Raw genomic sequence first — 14,854 nt, 5'->3', positions numbered from 1 at the left:
CTTTGCCCCTGCTCTTCTCTGGGGACTCCTGAAACTCTCTGGCTCATGTGGGTACATGTCCATGGGCTGCAGAATGAAGAACAAATGGAAGGGGATTTGGTGGTTTGGGTGTGCTGACCAGTCCCCTCTGGATCTCAGCCCCCCAACCTGTTTGTCCCTTAGACTCACTTTGTCCCCATCTCAATAAATGGCATCACCATTGCCCAGTTACTAAAGCCACACATTTAAGGGATCTTTCTGATTTTTCAGTCAATTCACCTATATATCTTCGTTGTTGTTCAGTCGCTAAGTGGTGTCTTACTCATTGAGACCACATGGACTGCAGCTCACCAGGCTTCCCCGACCTTCACTATCTCCTGGAGTTTGCTCAAACTCATGTCCATTGAGTCGGTGATGCTAGCCAAGCATCTTATTCTCTGTTACCCCCTTCTCCTGCCTTCGATCTTTCCCAGCATCAGAGTCTTTTCCAAAGAGTTGGTCTTCCCATTAGGTGGCCAAAGTATTGGCGCTTCAACATTAGCCCTTCCAGTGAATATTCGGGGTTGATTTCCTCTAGAATTGACAGGTTTGACCTCCTTACTGTACAAGGGATTCTGAAGAGTCTTCTCCAGCATCGCAATTTAAAGGCATCAACTTTTTGGCTCTCAGCCTTCTTTAGCTTAAATATTTCTCATCTCGTTCCATCTCCACTTCCATCAGACCTGCCGTACATGATCACAACAGCCTCCAAAATGATCTTCTTCCTTCTACTCTTTATTTCTTTTTCTTCTTCTTCTTCTTTTTTTTTTTGCCCCTTGGCTTGTGGAATCTTGCTCCCTGCAGTGAAAGTGTGGAGTCGTAACCACTGGACTGCCAGGGAAGTCCCATGTTGCTTCCACTCTTGTTCTTCTCCAATCCATGCTCCAAAATTGCCAGTGATATTTCACATCTGAAAATGAAAAGCATTTTATTGGGTCTCTCTTGTCTGTTGGGAACAAAATAAAATCCCCAGTTCTTTCCCACGGCACTAACTCCAGTTCATTTCTCTTCTGTCCACTCCACTCCAGTTATGCTGGGCTTCCTTCAGTTTCCGATGTATGTCCAGCTTTTTCTGTCTTAGAGTCTTTGACCCTGTTAATTTCCTTCATAGCACATTTATTTATCCCTGCTAGAATGCATGCTACACAAGGACAGAAACTGACTGTTTTTCAGCCATAGGATTATTTTTTTCTTCTTGAGTAAACTATTGTATTAAAATATAACATAGTCAGAGAAATGCATGTATCATAAGTGATTTTACAAATGAACACACCTGTATGTAACCAACACCCAGATCAGAAAATAAAACACTTCCAGCCCCTCAGTGTTTCCCCACATGTCTCCCCAAGGCCAAATATTATCCTGATTAGATTTGTTTTGCCAATTTTGAACTTTGTGTAAATGGGATTATGACACACACCCCCAAATGCTCACATTCTAATCACCAGAATCTTTGAATATGTTACTTCACCTAGCAAAAGGTATTTTGCAGATGTGGTTAAATCAAGGATCTTGAGATGAGGCAGATTATGCTGGATTATTCAGGTGGTTCCAGTGTACACACAGGGTCTTTAAAGTGAAAGAAAGAGGCCAAAGATGTCAGAGTGATCCAGAGTGAGAAAGGTCATTTTCTGTTGGTGGATTTCAAGATGGGGAAAAGGGTGGCTATGGGCCATGGAATGTGGGCAGCCTCTAGAAGGTGGGAGCAGGAAGGAAAGAGATGCTTGCCTGGAGCCTCCAGACGGGAACAAAGCCTTGCAGATAACGAGATATTAGTCATCGAGAGCCATGTCAATCTTCTAACTTTCGGAACTGTAAGATAATAAATTCGTGTTGTTTGAAGCGACTAAATTTGGAGTAGTTTCTTACAGAAACAATGGTGCCTCCTTCTTTACCCCTACAGGTGCCGATTCTTCTAAAGAAGTTCAATGCCTTGTCACGTGTTTATTGGGTCATTTATGAAGTGCTTGGTCAAGTCTTTTATGCACTTTTCCACTGAGCTTTCTTGTGGATTTGCAGGTGTTCTTTTTCTGTTCTGGATACAAGTCCTTTGTCGGATGTTTTTGCCACATGTATATAGAGTGGGTTATGGTCAGGGTGCTTTAATAGTACCAGCGCGTGGTAAGTCCTAATAAAAATGAGTTACATGTATATTTGATTCTGAAAACTCCTTTAAGGAAAGAATGTTCGGAGAGGTGACACTATATACGCAGTAAGCAGTGTAATTGGGCGTAAAATATGGATCTCAAGTAGAGGGAAACAGGATCTTAAAGGGAAAGACCCAAAATGCGGGTAACAGTCAAAGTTCACCACTCCTAGCGTGAGGTTTCAGGCCACAGGCATTGAAGCACAATTTCCTAAAGGTAATTTTAAATTAATTTTCATTCATTCCAAGAATGTCCATGGAAGCTAGCAATGGCTCAGCCTGCTCTAGGCACTGAAGAGCCAGCTTAGAACGAGAGACAAGATCGTTGCTGTTAGGAGATCTACAGGGAGAGAGAGACAACAATAGGTAAACATCATAAAACGATTTCACATTGAGATGTAAACTGGAGTGAGACTAAAAGGGGAGGGTTGGTTCAGCAACAGCCCGACCGCCTCTTCGCGGAGATCCCGCCCTCGGCCCCGCCTCTTATTTTGCATATATCTCCTGATTGGCCGGCGGCTCCACCCCTCGGAGCAGGCAGCTAGGGAGGCGCGGGGCGGACACCACCAAGATGCAGCGGCGGCTCCGGGTGTCGCCGGGCGGGCTGGGGACATCGCGGGCAGGAGCCGGGCTGGGGGCGCCCGCCGCGGCACTCGCGCGCTCCTAGCGCCCCAGACCTGCCGGTCGGGCCGGGGGCCTCCTTGTCGCCTTCCTGCCCGCCGTCCCCTTCCCTCCACCCTTTGTGCAGCCGCCGCCCGGTACGACCCTCTCTGCAAGACCCCGGCCCGGCCGGCCCGCGCGAGCCAGCCCCGCGTGGGCGTCCGACCGGCGGCCGATGGCGAGGGGGCGCGGCGCGGGCGGGGGCACTGCAGCCCGAGTCCGCGACGCGGGAGGCTCGGCCCGCCTCCACCGCATTGTCCCGGGCCCCGCGCCCCGGCCCTGAGCCGCGCCGCCGCAGCGCCCGCCCGCCACCCGCCGCCTGCGGGGCCATGCGGAGGGCCGCTAGGATGGAGGACTTCACGGCAGAGGAAGAGGAGCCCTGGTACGACCAGCAGGACCTGGAGCAGGGTGAGCGCAGGGAGCGGGAAAGCGGGGTGCGCCCCGCGACTCCTGTCCCCTTCTCCATTGTTGAGAGGTGTCACCCCGGGGAGGGCCAGACTGCACCCGGCGTGCCAGACTCCGAGGGGAGATGCGTCTGGAGAATGGGGACGTGGAGAGACGGTGGCCTGCCCCGGAAAAGCGGAACCAGACCGGTGGAGACCTGCAGAAGTCAGGGGAGCGGTCTTCTTTCCCTAAACAACAGGGGCGGACATCACCCAGTTCGCCCACCTCATCATAGAGGCAGGAACTGCCCAGGAGCGCCGGGTATGGTTGAGGGGTCTGAGAATGCTAACTGGAAGTCTTTGGAGGCCAGGAGGAGGCTTGTTGGTTCTGTTTTGCTGAGTGGGGTTGTGTGTGGGGAGAGGTGAGGGGAGGAAGTTAATCCCATTCTAAATCCAGCGGCACCCTTCCCTGGCCAGGATTCCGGAGCTCACAGACTCCTAGAAAGTTTCCCCAGCTCCCTTCTCCTCCCCCGGGGGAGGTGATGAGGGTGCCGGCATCTTGCGGGTGAAGGCAGCAGAGACAACTAGGAGTCCAACCCGCCTTCTGGAGGGAGGAGTCCCCCGGGCCCTTCCCCTGCTGGCCTTCTCCCAAATGGCGCAAGGTCTGGAGCAGGTCGAATTTGGGAATTCTGAGCAGTGCCCCAGATCAGAGCCTGAGTAAAGAGGGAGCCACGTTTCCATTTCTCCCATCTGAGGGCAAAGAGGGCGACTGGAAGGGGGTTGGTGAGGTGGCCGGGGTGACATCACTCCGAGGAGGGGGCGGGGCTGTTAGGACAGGAAGGAGGAGAAGGCTTGAGAGGGTCAGGGCCACAAGGCCTGCTGGAGTCCACTCTACCCTCTCTTCCGCAAAGTGCCTCCTTCTGGGATGGTCAGAATTGGAGGGGCTAGGAAGTGTATCCTAGAAGTGACCATAGTCACCCAGCAAGCCGGGTGGGTGTGGACAGTCTGGGTGTGGGCCGACAGCCTCCGCTCTGGGTCTCCAACTCTGGGGCCCAAATATCTGCCTTTGCCCCTGTGCGAGGCATCTACCCCCATCCTGGAGCCTTTGTGTTTCAGCCCTGACCCACAACCCCAAGTGGCCAGATTTGCTGGTAGATGAGGCTCTGCCCTTGTGCTCCGGGGTGTGGGTTAATCAGAGCCTCCGGGGGACGAGCGTGGGACTGAGGGTGCTGGGCTAGACCCTGCCTCTACCCTCAGCCTCCCTGCCTGGAGTGAAATGCCCGATCCTGGCTGCAACAGCTCCTTCCCCCACCCTGGGCCAACTACTCCCCAAACCTCACATTACACAAAACACCCATCAGGCTCCACTGGGTCAGACGCCATCCTGGGAACTAGGAGCAGTCCTAGCCCTGGCCTCCTAGGTGCACCTGGCTAGGTGAAGTTGGGCTTGTAACTGAGTGGGGACGACAGGATGCAATGAGAGGGCTTCACGGAAGAGGTGGGCCTGGAAGAAAAGATTGGAAGCCGAGTGCTTGGGAAGATGGCCTCCTCGGAGGCAGATGCTAATGTCATTGCTGTCTCATTCCGTTCCTGTGCCCCTGAAGAAGGCTCTGGCACCATGCCCAGCCCAGATGTGGGAGGAAGGAGCCAGGGAGAAAGGCTGGCAGATGTGCTGCATCCGGAGAGGGAGGGATGCCCAGATCCCAGGGTGGCTGGGCAGCCTGGCTCTGGGGCCAGGGTCAGGAATGGGCCCCACAGGCCCCTGCTTTTCTGGCCTTGCTGGTCTGCAGCAGTAGGCCTAGCCTCATGGCCTGAGTAGCAGCTGGATCCCAGCAGCAAGGAGGGAAACCAGAGACAGTCTCAGAAGAAACGAGAGCTTTTGACCAAAACCCCAACATCGGCTTGCCAAGGGCCAGGTGCGAGGCCAAGCCTGGGGACTTGATCTCCACCCTCCGGAGTCTCTACAGCCCAGCCTAGGAGGCAGAAATGGGATCAAACCAGCGCTTGTGAGTGAGCCACAGGGGCTCTGCAGCAGTGAGCCCTGCAGACAGTGAGAACAGACTTGAGGGCCCTCTGCTGTGAGATGCACAAGATTTATGCACCCCCTCGGAGCTGGAGGGGGAAGAGCCACACCCCCAAGCCCCTACTGCTCCGGCAGAGGAAGGAAGGCCAGTGGTCTAGTGGAGACAGTATGTGTACTAAGGCACAGAGTGATGTGAAAAGACTGCACCGGAAAGTGAGAATTATCCAGAGTGTCAGGGGCGGGGTTGGAGGAAGGCCCAGGCACAGCTACTGCAGCACCACCCCTGTGGGGCCCGGCATGAAGCACCGGATGGTGGGGTGAACTTGGACCAGAGGCCAACCACATGGGGGATCCGGGGCCTGTTGCTTCCCCCTTCCCCTCACCCAGTGCCCAAATTCTCTCCTGCCCAGTGCCCCCTAGTTTCCTCTGAGCATCCCAGGACCTGGTTTTTCTCAGCCAGCTCCACCCCCGCTGAGGATGGGTCCCAAATTTACTTTCAGATGCTTCGCCATCAAGCTCCTGTTTGACTTTGACGTTGTTCTGTCCTAGTGGAGGGAGGCAGTGGGGACAGACAAGGCCCTCAGTTCTCGCTGTGCTCCCTCTGCCCTCTGCCACAAGCACCCATGAAAATAGAAAAAGCCATTAATTATTAAGCGCTGGCACTCTCTCTGCCTGCCTCCCTCCCCCACCTTGGACCAGGTGTGGCTGGCCCTGTGGGTACCTCTTTCCATACTGAGAGATGGCTGCTGAGTCACACATTTGAAGTCTTGGGCTCCTGACCTTGAGTCTCAGCCTCAAGGCCGAGCTCTGACATGGCAAGGGGAGGAAGGTGAGTGGACCCCAATTCCACAGACCCAGAGTTCCCAACATTGGTGCCCTGAAGGTTGTGAACAGACCCCTGCCACACTGCCAGGTGGTAGCTGGCCTCCTCCCATCCCTTTTATCTTTGTCTTTTCTTCCCTGTGTCTGCTCTCTGTCCTTTTCTTGTCTCTCTTCTCCCAAGTCTAGGGGGTTCCATGCTAACCCCAATCAGGAGGGGCAGTGGGATTTCAGGGTTTCCTTTCAAAGACATCCCCCTGGCTCCCAGCCATTGTCTCTCAGGTTCTGGGGCATTGCTCCCAGGCAACACCTTGACTGGCATTCAGAGCCCACTGCAGGAGACCCCAGAAAACTTAGGTCCAGGCAGGGGAGATGCCAGTTCAGACCCAGTACCTACCCAGTAGTGGTCCAGTGTGACCATTATTCTGGCTCTGGCAGGATACTGCCATGTTACTCCAGATTCCACTTCCAGCTTAGCCAACTCCTCTGTTCCCCCACTCCTAGGCCCCCCTCCCACTCCGGTCTGGGGTCTGCACCCACCCCAGAGCCATCCCCAGCCCTCATCTAGCTGGGGTCCTTTCCCCAGCAGTTGGCTCCACTCAGTCCCCTGCCCTGAAGCTTCTAAACTTCTCTCGTGATCCCTCCTGGCTGCTCTGACCAGCTTAGCTTCCACTGTGATCCAATTTCCCTGAAACAGTCCCTGAGATTCTCCCCCACCCCAAACTACTTCCACTGTGTTCTCTTCCTCCCCTTCCTTGGAATCACTAGGCAGCTCTGATCACATTCGCTACCTTCAACATCCCCAGTTTATAGTGTGACTTGCAGCCACTCCAGCCCACCCTGCTGGTGGTAGGAATACATATCCAGAAAAAGCATAAAGTGCAGTTGTTCTCGGCCCTGACTGTGACCTTGGACTCTAGCTTAAGTTTCAGGGGTTTCATGCAGGTCATCCACAGAGCCTGTCCCCCAAAGCCAAGGCAGGAGACAGCATCAGTAGCAATGGCCCCATTGCAGACCACCTGACCCAGTTCCCAAGGCAAAAAAAAAAATCTGTGTTGAGTGTGACCTTCTGTTTTTCCATTTATACCTGAGTTATTTGAAAGGGTTTGTGGATGAGCCAAATGCTCGCCATCTCATTACAGAGAAAAGGGAGCTGGTGTGTCTCCCTCATCATGAACCAAGGATGGTTGGTCCTGCTGAATTTCCACCAAGCACACAGCAGAAATTGACCTGCCCTCCTCTTTGAGACCACAATGTGATTCTTGGCTTCCCTTATAAATATATATTTAAATATAAATGAATAATATATATATATATAAATATACTACTCTTTGCTTCTTTTTAAAAAAATCTATTGGAGCAGAGTTGATTTGCAATGCTGTGTTAGTTTCTGCTCTACGGCAGAGTGAATCAGTTAGGTATATATCTGCTCTTTTTTTAGATTCTCTTCTCATACAGGTCATTCAGTTCAGTTCAGTTCACTTCAGTCGCTCAGTCGTGTCCGACTCTTTGTGACCCCATGAATCGCAGCACGCCAGGCCTCCCTGTCCATCACCATCTCCCGGAGTTCACTCAGACTCACATCTATTGAGTCCGTGATGCCATCCAGCCATCTCATCCTCGGTCGTCCCCTTCTCCTCCTGCCCCCAATCCCTCCCAGCATCAGAGTCTTTTCCAATGAGTCAACTCTTCGCATGAGGTGGCCAAATATAGGTCATTACAAAGTATTAAGTAGACTCACCTGTGCTATGGGCTTCCCAGCTGGCATTAGTGGTAAAGAACCCGCCTACCAATGCAGGAGACATAAGGTGGTGCAGGTTTGGTCCCTGGATGGGGAAGATCCGCTGGAGAAGAAAATGGCAATCCACTCCAGTATTCTTGCCTGGAGAATCCCTTGGACAGAGGAGCCTGGTGGGCTACAGTCCATAGGATCACCAAGAGTCAGACATGACTGAAGCGACTTAGCATGCATGCACCTGTGGTATACAGTAGGTCCTTGTTCATTATCTTATACATTACCCTTTGTGTCTGAAAGGAGTTAGGCATATATATGTGGAAATATCCACTCCAAATGTCATGATACCCTCACCCAACTCCAGACCCACTTGAGATAATTTTTAGGGATTCTGGCACCTGCCACTTCCTTCTAACCCCCACTCCTCTCCATCACACAGCCCCCTAAAGACAGACCAGGCTTTGAAGCCTGGTGCAGTTCTAATACCCAGCAAACCCTTCCACCCCCTCTCCTGTTGAGTGAGCTCCGGTCGTCCTTCCAAGCCCACCTCCAAAGCTGCTCCTTGTCTGAGATTCCCACCATCCATGCCGTGAACTCTCCCTTCCCTATCTCCCAGGGCACTTTGCCCCTCTTTATGCTGATGCTCGTATCACATTCCACTCACTCATTCTTTCAAAAAAGATTTATTATTCACCTGCTCCGAGCCTGGTATTGTTCTGAGTCCTCAGGGTATCAGTGACTAAAACGGGCAAAATCCCTACCCTGTAAGCTTACCATCAGTCAAGGGGCAGGAGCAAGTTAATGAGCAAATTGTTGGGTAAGTTAGATAGCGATAGGAGCTAAGGAGAAAAATGAAGCAGGGAGGGCATGGGGGTGGGGGAGGGTGCGATTTTAAATCAGTGTTTGAGAAAGGCTTCCTGGAGGAGGTGACATTAAAGCACAGACTTGAGGGCACAGAGGGAGGAACCCTGGGAGTGTCTGGGGAGAGGGCATTCCAGGCCAATGCGCAGGTCTCCTCAGGGCTTACATCTCCTTCCAGGCCTAGAGTCTCCCCAGAGGCGGCCCCTGGGTCCTGGTTCTCTCAGGGTCTGCAAGGCTCAGCCCAGAATGAATGTTCAGAACAGGAATGGGAGGGGTCTTCTGACTCCATTCTCAGTTGCTCATGCTCCTCCCACCCTCTGCCTGCCCCCACACCAGACTTGCACTTGGCCGCAGAGCTGGGGAAGACGCTGCTGGAGAGGAACAAGGAGCTAGAGCAGTCTCTACAGCAGATGTACTCCACCAATGAGGAGCAAGTGCAGGAGATCGAGGTGAGGGGCCCCCTGGGCCCTATACATGCTCCCCGACCCATTGAGGGCCCCTTAGTCTGTGTGTACCTGTGTGCAGCTTAGGAAAAGGTACCCCATCTTAGCAGACCCAGCCTTGACCCAAAAGCCTTGTGCAGTCCACAACCTGCACAACTGTCCCAGGCAGCCCTGTTGAACCACCAGCTCAACCCCCTCCCTCCGCTGCAGACGAATACCCCAAAGCAAACCTGTTCCTGAAAGTGGGAGGAGGGCCCACCAGAGACATTTTCCCCAACCCAGTTCTGAAAGGTAACTATCCCACCCCTATGCCCACCCCCCAGTACCTGACCAAACAGCTGGACACGCTGCGCCACGTGAATGAACAGCACGCCAAAGTGTACGAGCAGCTGGACTTGGCGGCCCGAGACCTGGAGCTGACCAATCAAAAGCTGGCACTGGAGAGCAAGGTGGCCCAGCAGAAGATCCACGGGTGAGGACCAGTGGAGCTGGGAACCTGGGTGTGAGGTGGTGAGGGGAGGCCCCAGGCCTGGGTGTACCTGTGGGTGGGTGGGTGTGTGTGTGCGTACCAGTGGGTGTGACTCAGATTCCCTCTCCCAAAAGCCCAGGTCTGGGAACCTGGGATGGTAGTGACTTTGCCCTCATTGATTTGGGCTGGTTTAACATTCTGGCCACAACCCTTCTTTAAGCACCAACTATATTCCAAGCTCTGTTTTAGGGAAAATATAGTGATGGGGATGCAAAGACACTGTCCGGCCCTCTGGGAGGGAAGGCAGGTACGTGAATATTTTATTGCAGTGCAAAGTGATACGTGATAGAAGAGTGTACAAGGAACTGAGGAGACAGGGCTTCCCAGGTGGTCCAGCGGTTAAGACTCCGCACTTCCGCTGCAGGAGGTACAGGTTTGATCCCAGGTCAGGAAACTAAGATTTTGCACATCGTATGGCCCCAAAATAAATATAAATTAATTAAGTGAGAGTGAAAGTCGGTCAGTCTTGTCCAACTCTTTTCGACCCCATGGACTATACAGTCCATGGAATTCTCCAGGCCAGAATACTGGTGTGGGTAGCCGTTCCCTTCTCCAAGGGATCTTCCCAATCCAGGGATCAAACCCAGGTCTCCCGCATTGCAGGCGGATTCTTTACCAGATGAACTACCAGGCAAGCCCAATTAAATAAAGTAAAAATCTTTAAAAAAAAAAAAAGAAAGAAAGAAAGAAAAGAGCTTTCTGGTGGTCCAGTGGCTAAGACTCCTTGCTTCCAATGCAGGGAGCCCAGGTTTGATACCTGGCCAGGGAACTAGATCCCACAGGCAACAACTAAAGATCCCACATGCCAAGACTAAGATTGAAAGGTTGTTGTTGAATTACGACACCGGGATTCTTGGCCCCCGGAGGAGAAGAATTCAATCCGGGGCCAGAGATGAGGCTTGATCGCTCAGAGCTTTTGTGTAATAAAGTTTTATTAAAGTATAAAGGAGATAGAGAAAGCTTCTGACATAGGCATCAGAAGGGGGTAGAAAGAGTACCCGCTTGTTAGTGTTGGCAATGGGGTTATATACTCTCCAGTAAATCCAAAGAATGTCTGGAGGTTGTAAAGACCTCACTAGACCTACTCCCATAATTTACATTTTAAGATAACAGAATTAGCCAGAAGGTTTAATCCAGAGACTGTCCTCAGGCAGAATACATTGTTGTTATATAATCCTAAGGAATGTAGAGAAGGAAAAAAACGTTGTCCTTTCTTCCTCCTTGAGAATTCCAGACCCCTCTCTCCTTGGGGACCCCTAGACTTCTTATCAACCTTCCTAGGAAATGACTCTCTCAAGATCAAAGATTCTGTGTGCTGCAACTAATACCCAGCACAGCCAAATAAGTTAAAAAATAGGTAATAAATAAGTAAATTTAAGTAAATAAGTAGATACATTAAAAAAGAAAGAAATGGAGGGAGGAAACACGGAGAAGTGTCAGCTCGGCCTGGGAAGTGGAGCGAAGCGTGGGTCCTTGGCTGCCCAAGGAATTCCTCGTCTGACCTCAGCCCCAGGCAGTGTGGCTCAAGGTTGCCTATCTGGCCCCAGCCTCCAAGCCCCACCAGGGCTGCAGTGAGGAGGGCTGGCCCCGTCCCCTGAGCATCCCTCCCATCAGTGTGTGCCCCACTCCACCCCAGGCTGACAGAAACCATCGAGCGCCTGCAGACCCAGGTGGAGGAGCTGCAGGCTCAGGTGGAGCAGCTGCGGGACCTGGAGCAGTTGCGCCTGCGGCGGGAGAAGCGCGAACGCAGACGCACCATCCACACCTTCCCTTGCCTCAAGGAGCTGTGCACCAGCCCCCGGTAGGTGAGGGCACGCTGGGCCCGTCTCCACGGGGTGAGGGGAAGGCAGGGTGGGCGCCGGGCAGCAGGCGGGAGGAGGGTTGTGGCATCCTCTGGGCTATTGCAGAGGCAGGTCGTGGAGCTAACAGCAGTCAGCAGCTGGCGCTGTGAGCCCTGGCCACATGCCCACCACGCTGCTAAGTGACTTAATTCTCATGGCAATACGGTGAGGTGTGGTTAATCATCCCCGCTCCTCAGAAGAGGAAAATGAGACACCAAGGTCACCTGCTTAGTAAGTCAGAAGTCTCACCCAGGAGGGACAAACCACTGTCCCTTTCAGTTCCCATTAAGCCTTTTGAATTGGGATGACTTACACGGTGGGGGACTTTGCTAGTGGTCCAGTGGCTAAGACTCCGCGCTCACAATTCAGGGGGCTTGGATTCGATCCACAGTCAGGGAACTAGATCTCACACACCACAACTAAAGATCCTGCGTGCTGCAATAAAGATTGACGATCTAAGACTCGGTACGGCCAATTTTTTTTTAAAAATAAGAATACACACTGTGGATTAATGGGTGTTTCAATAAAGGTCCTGGCAAGAGACGGATAGCACCCAGCCCAGGGTAACTGAGGACAGATCAATACAGAGGGGTGGCCAAGGTGTGGGGAAACTAGGCGGACACTGCTACACCCTGGGGTTGCAATAGTCAGGAGTTGATACCATCCTGAGACCTAAAGGGACCAGGAGAAGGGAGGATACTGGAACCCAGAGGGCATGGAGCAGGCTTCCTGCCTGCCCGGCAGTAACCAGGGAGGAAGTCCAGGGAGAGACATTCCTGGAGACCTCTCTCTGCTCCCACCCCTGGACCTCCTGCTGGTGGCTCCCATCGGCTGAACCCAAGAGAGAGCCAGGACACCTGGCTGAAGTGAAGGGCAAGCTCCCAGGGCAGAGAGCCGGGGGAGAAGGCCCAGGAGTGACTCTAGGTGGGCAGAGCATGCAGCCCAGTGGGGCAGAGAGATGCAGCTGGGCTCCAAGGGCCTGGCCTGAGCGCGCCCTCGCCCTCTGCCCACCTGCCCCTGCTCCCTCCCAGGTGTGAAGATGCCTTCCGCCTGCACAGCTCCTCCCTGGAGCTGGGCCCGCGGCCCCTGGAGCAGGAGAACGACCGGCTGCAGACCTTGGTGGGCGTGCTGCGCTCCCAGGTGAGCCAGGAGCGGCAGCGCAAGGAGCGGGCGGAGCGCGAGTACGCGGCAGTGCTCCAGGAGTACTCGGAGCTGGAGCGGCAGCTGTGCGAGATGGAGGGCTGCCGCTTCCGCGTGCAGGAGCTGGAGGCCGAGCTGCTGGAGCTACAGCAGATGAAGCAGGCCAAGACCTACCTGCTGGGCCGGGAGGACCACCTGGCCGAGGCCCTGCTGGCGCCCCTCACCCAGGCACCCGAAGCCGACGACCCCCAGCCCGGCAGTGGCGACGACTCGGGCTCCCAGGACGGGGTCTCCTCTCCGGCCGCCTCCCCGGGCCACGCCGTGCGCAAGAGCTGCAGCGACACGGCGCTCAACGCCATCATGGCCAAAGACCCGGCCAGCCGGCATGCGGGCAACCTCACGCTGCACGCCAACAGCGTGCGCAAGCGGGGCATGTCCATCCTGCGCGAGGTGGACGAGCAGTACCACGCGCTGCTGGAGAAGTATGAGGAGCTGCTGAGCAAGTGCCGGCAGCACGGGGCCGGGGTGCGGCACGCGGGGGTGCAGACCTCGCGGCCCATCTCCCGGGACAGCTCATGGAGGGACCTGCGGGCGGGCGAGGAGGGCCTGGGGGAGGCCAAGGCAGAGAAGAGCCTCAGCCAGCACGTGGAGGCCGTGGACAAGCGGCTGGAGCAGAGCCAGCCCGAGTACAAGGCGCTCTTCAAGGAGATCTTCTCCAGGATCCAGAAGACCAAGGCCGACATCAACGCCACCAAAGTCAAGACGCACAGCAGCAAGTGACGGTTTCCCCCCACCCCGGGTCAGGCCAGTGGGGGGTCCCTCGAATCTGGGCCCTTCAGCCTCTGGTGAGTGAGGGAGCCCTTTTAGCAGCAATACACCCCGGAGGGAGGTTGTCCTCTGACCCAGGGAGCACGGGGAAACCCACTCTCTGCTGATGATGGAGGCCTTCACCGGTCCTGGACCAATGGAGGTCCCAGGACCCTCCGTCACCCGCGCCAGCCCCCAGGCGCCGCCCACAGATTGCAAGCCAAACGTCCCCACTCCCCTGGGGATTCTCAGCTCTCCCAGCCCTGACCCCTGACCCCGGGCCTTGCTCTCAGATTTGTGGCCAAGCTTCTGAAAGCCATTCTGGACCCGTTGACTTTTTTATTTCAACGTTGGTTTTCCTGAGAGATTTTTTTGCAAGGCAAGTTCTCCTTGACCTCCCCCTCGCCACAACTGGAAACACTTGAAGGGGGACCCCAGAGCCAGCTGTTGCAGGTTCTAGGGGTCTCCCGGACCACCCACTGCTTCTCCCCAGCTGTGACATGCTGTCATTCCCTTCGCACCAGCTGCCCTGCCTCAAGGGTCCTGACCAGGTCGGAGATGGCCCCTGCCAGGGAGAGCAGAAAGCCTGAGCCAGGCTCAGTGCCAATCCTGGTGAGGGCGAGCTTGTCCCTGGACACCCTCAGCCCACCGCAGATCTGTAGCCAATCAACTCAGAGCCAGCCCCCCCTGGTTCCAGCCCCAGAAATGCCTTCTGGGTATCAAGCCTTCCAGGGGTCCGGGCGATGGAAGTTCCCATCTCTGCACGCCTCCTCTCACTCACCGAGCTTGGCCTCTGCCTGTCCCCATCTCAGGGACCACAACGTGTCTCGTTCACCCCCACGCTCCTCACCACCAGGCCCACCCCACTGCAGGTCATGAGTGCCACCCCTAGAATGTCCTGGGCGTGTCCCACCAGCTCATGGTCCCAGCATCCTCCCCTGCCCCCGCTCCTCCCAGGATGCTTACCCCACCCTGGGCAGTATTGAAATGGGACTAGATGGGGAACATGTCTCCTCCTTCCCATAAAATGCCTGCTCTTAACCACTCAGCTTTGTGGGGGGGCTTTTGAGGACCCAGGAGGATCAGGGACTTTATCTTATGTTAAGGCTTCAGAAGATCCAGCTTCAGCTAAGAGAGGCCCAGATCCCCAGCTTGCCCTTCAGGCTCCCAGTTCCTTCTACCACCTATCCTGAGACCCTAGGGATTGGAGGAGGGAAGTCAGTGGCCCTGGCCTCTGTGCTGGGAGCCCAGTGGGGAACCTTCATGCCTTATCTGTTTCTAAGGGGTTTTCTTAACAAGCCTCCCAGCCTCCCTGGAGGCACCACCCTGCTCTCCGGGCGGCACTGTGATGAGACCTGTCAGGTGGTCCTTCCATTCACACATCTTGGAAGCTTTCGTCCTTTGGAGCCAGACAGCTCCCAGCCCTCCGTGTATCTCTGTCATCTAGGG

The 14,854-nt window shown here is 54.6% G+C and overlaps 1 protein-coding gene across 1 annotated transcript; it reads left to right on the top strand.

Moving 5' to 3' along the window:
* Positions 1 to 3,153: 3,153 nt before the first annotated feature.
* On the top strand, positions 3,154 to 14,823 carry CDR2L (cerebellar degeneration related protein 2 like). Its single transcript, XM_052658264.1, has 5 exons — positions 3,154 to 3,232; positions 8,982 to 9,094; positions 9,412 to 9,560; positions 11,254 to 11,418; positions 12,490 to 14,823. Exons 1-5 carry the CDS (start codon positions 3,154 to 3,156, stop codon positions 13,376 to 13,378), a joined length of 1,395 nt encoding a protein of 464 aa, XP_052514224.1. The 3' UTR covers positions 13,379 to 14,823.
* The last annotated feature ends 31 nt before the right edge of the window (positions 14,824 to 14,854 follow it).

This window comes from Budorcas taxicolor, chromosome 19 (genome assembly GCF_023091745.1).
Source record: "Budorcas taxicolor isolate Tak-1 chromosome 19, Takin1.1, whole genome shotgun sequence".
NCBI classification, from domain to species: Eukaryota; Metazoa; Chordata; class Mammalia; order Artiodactyla; family Bovidae; genus Budorcas; species Budorcas taxicolor.
Note: the sequence above shows the minus strand (reverse complement) of the source record. Positions and strands in the feature narration are given on the sequence as shown.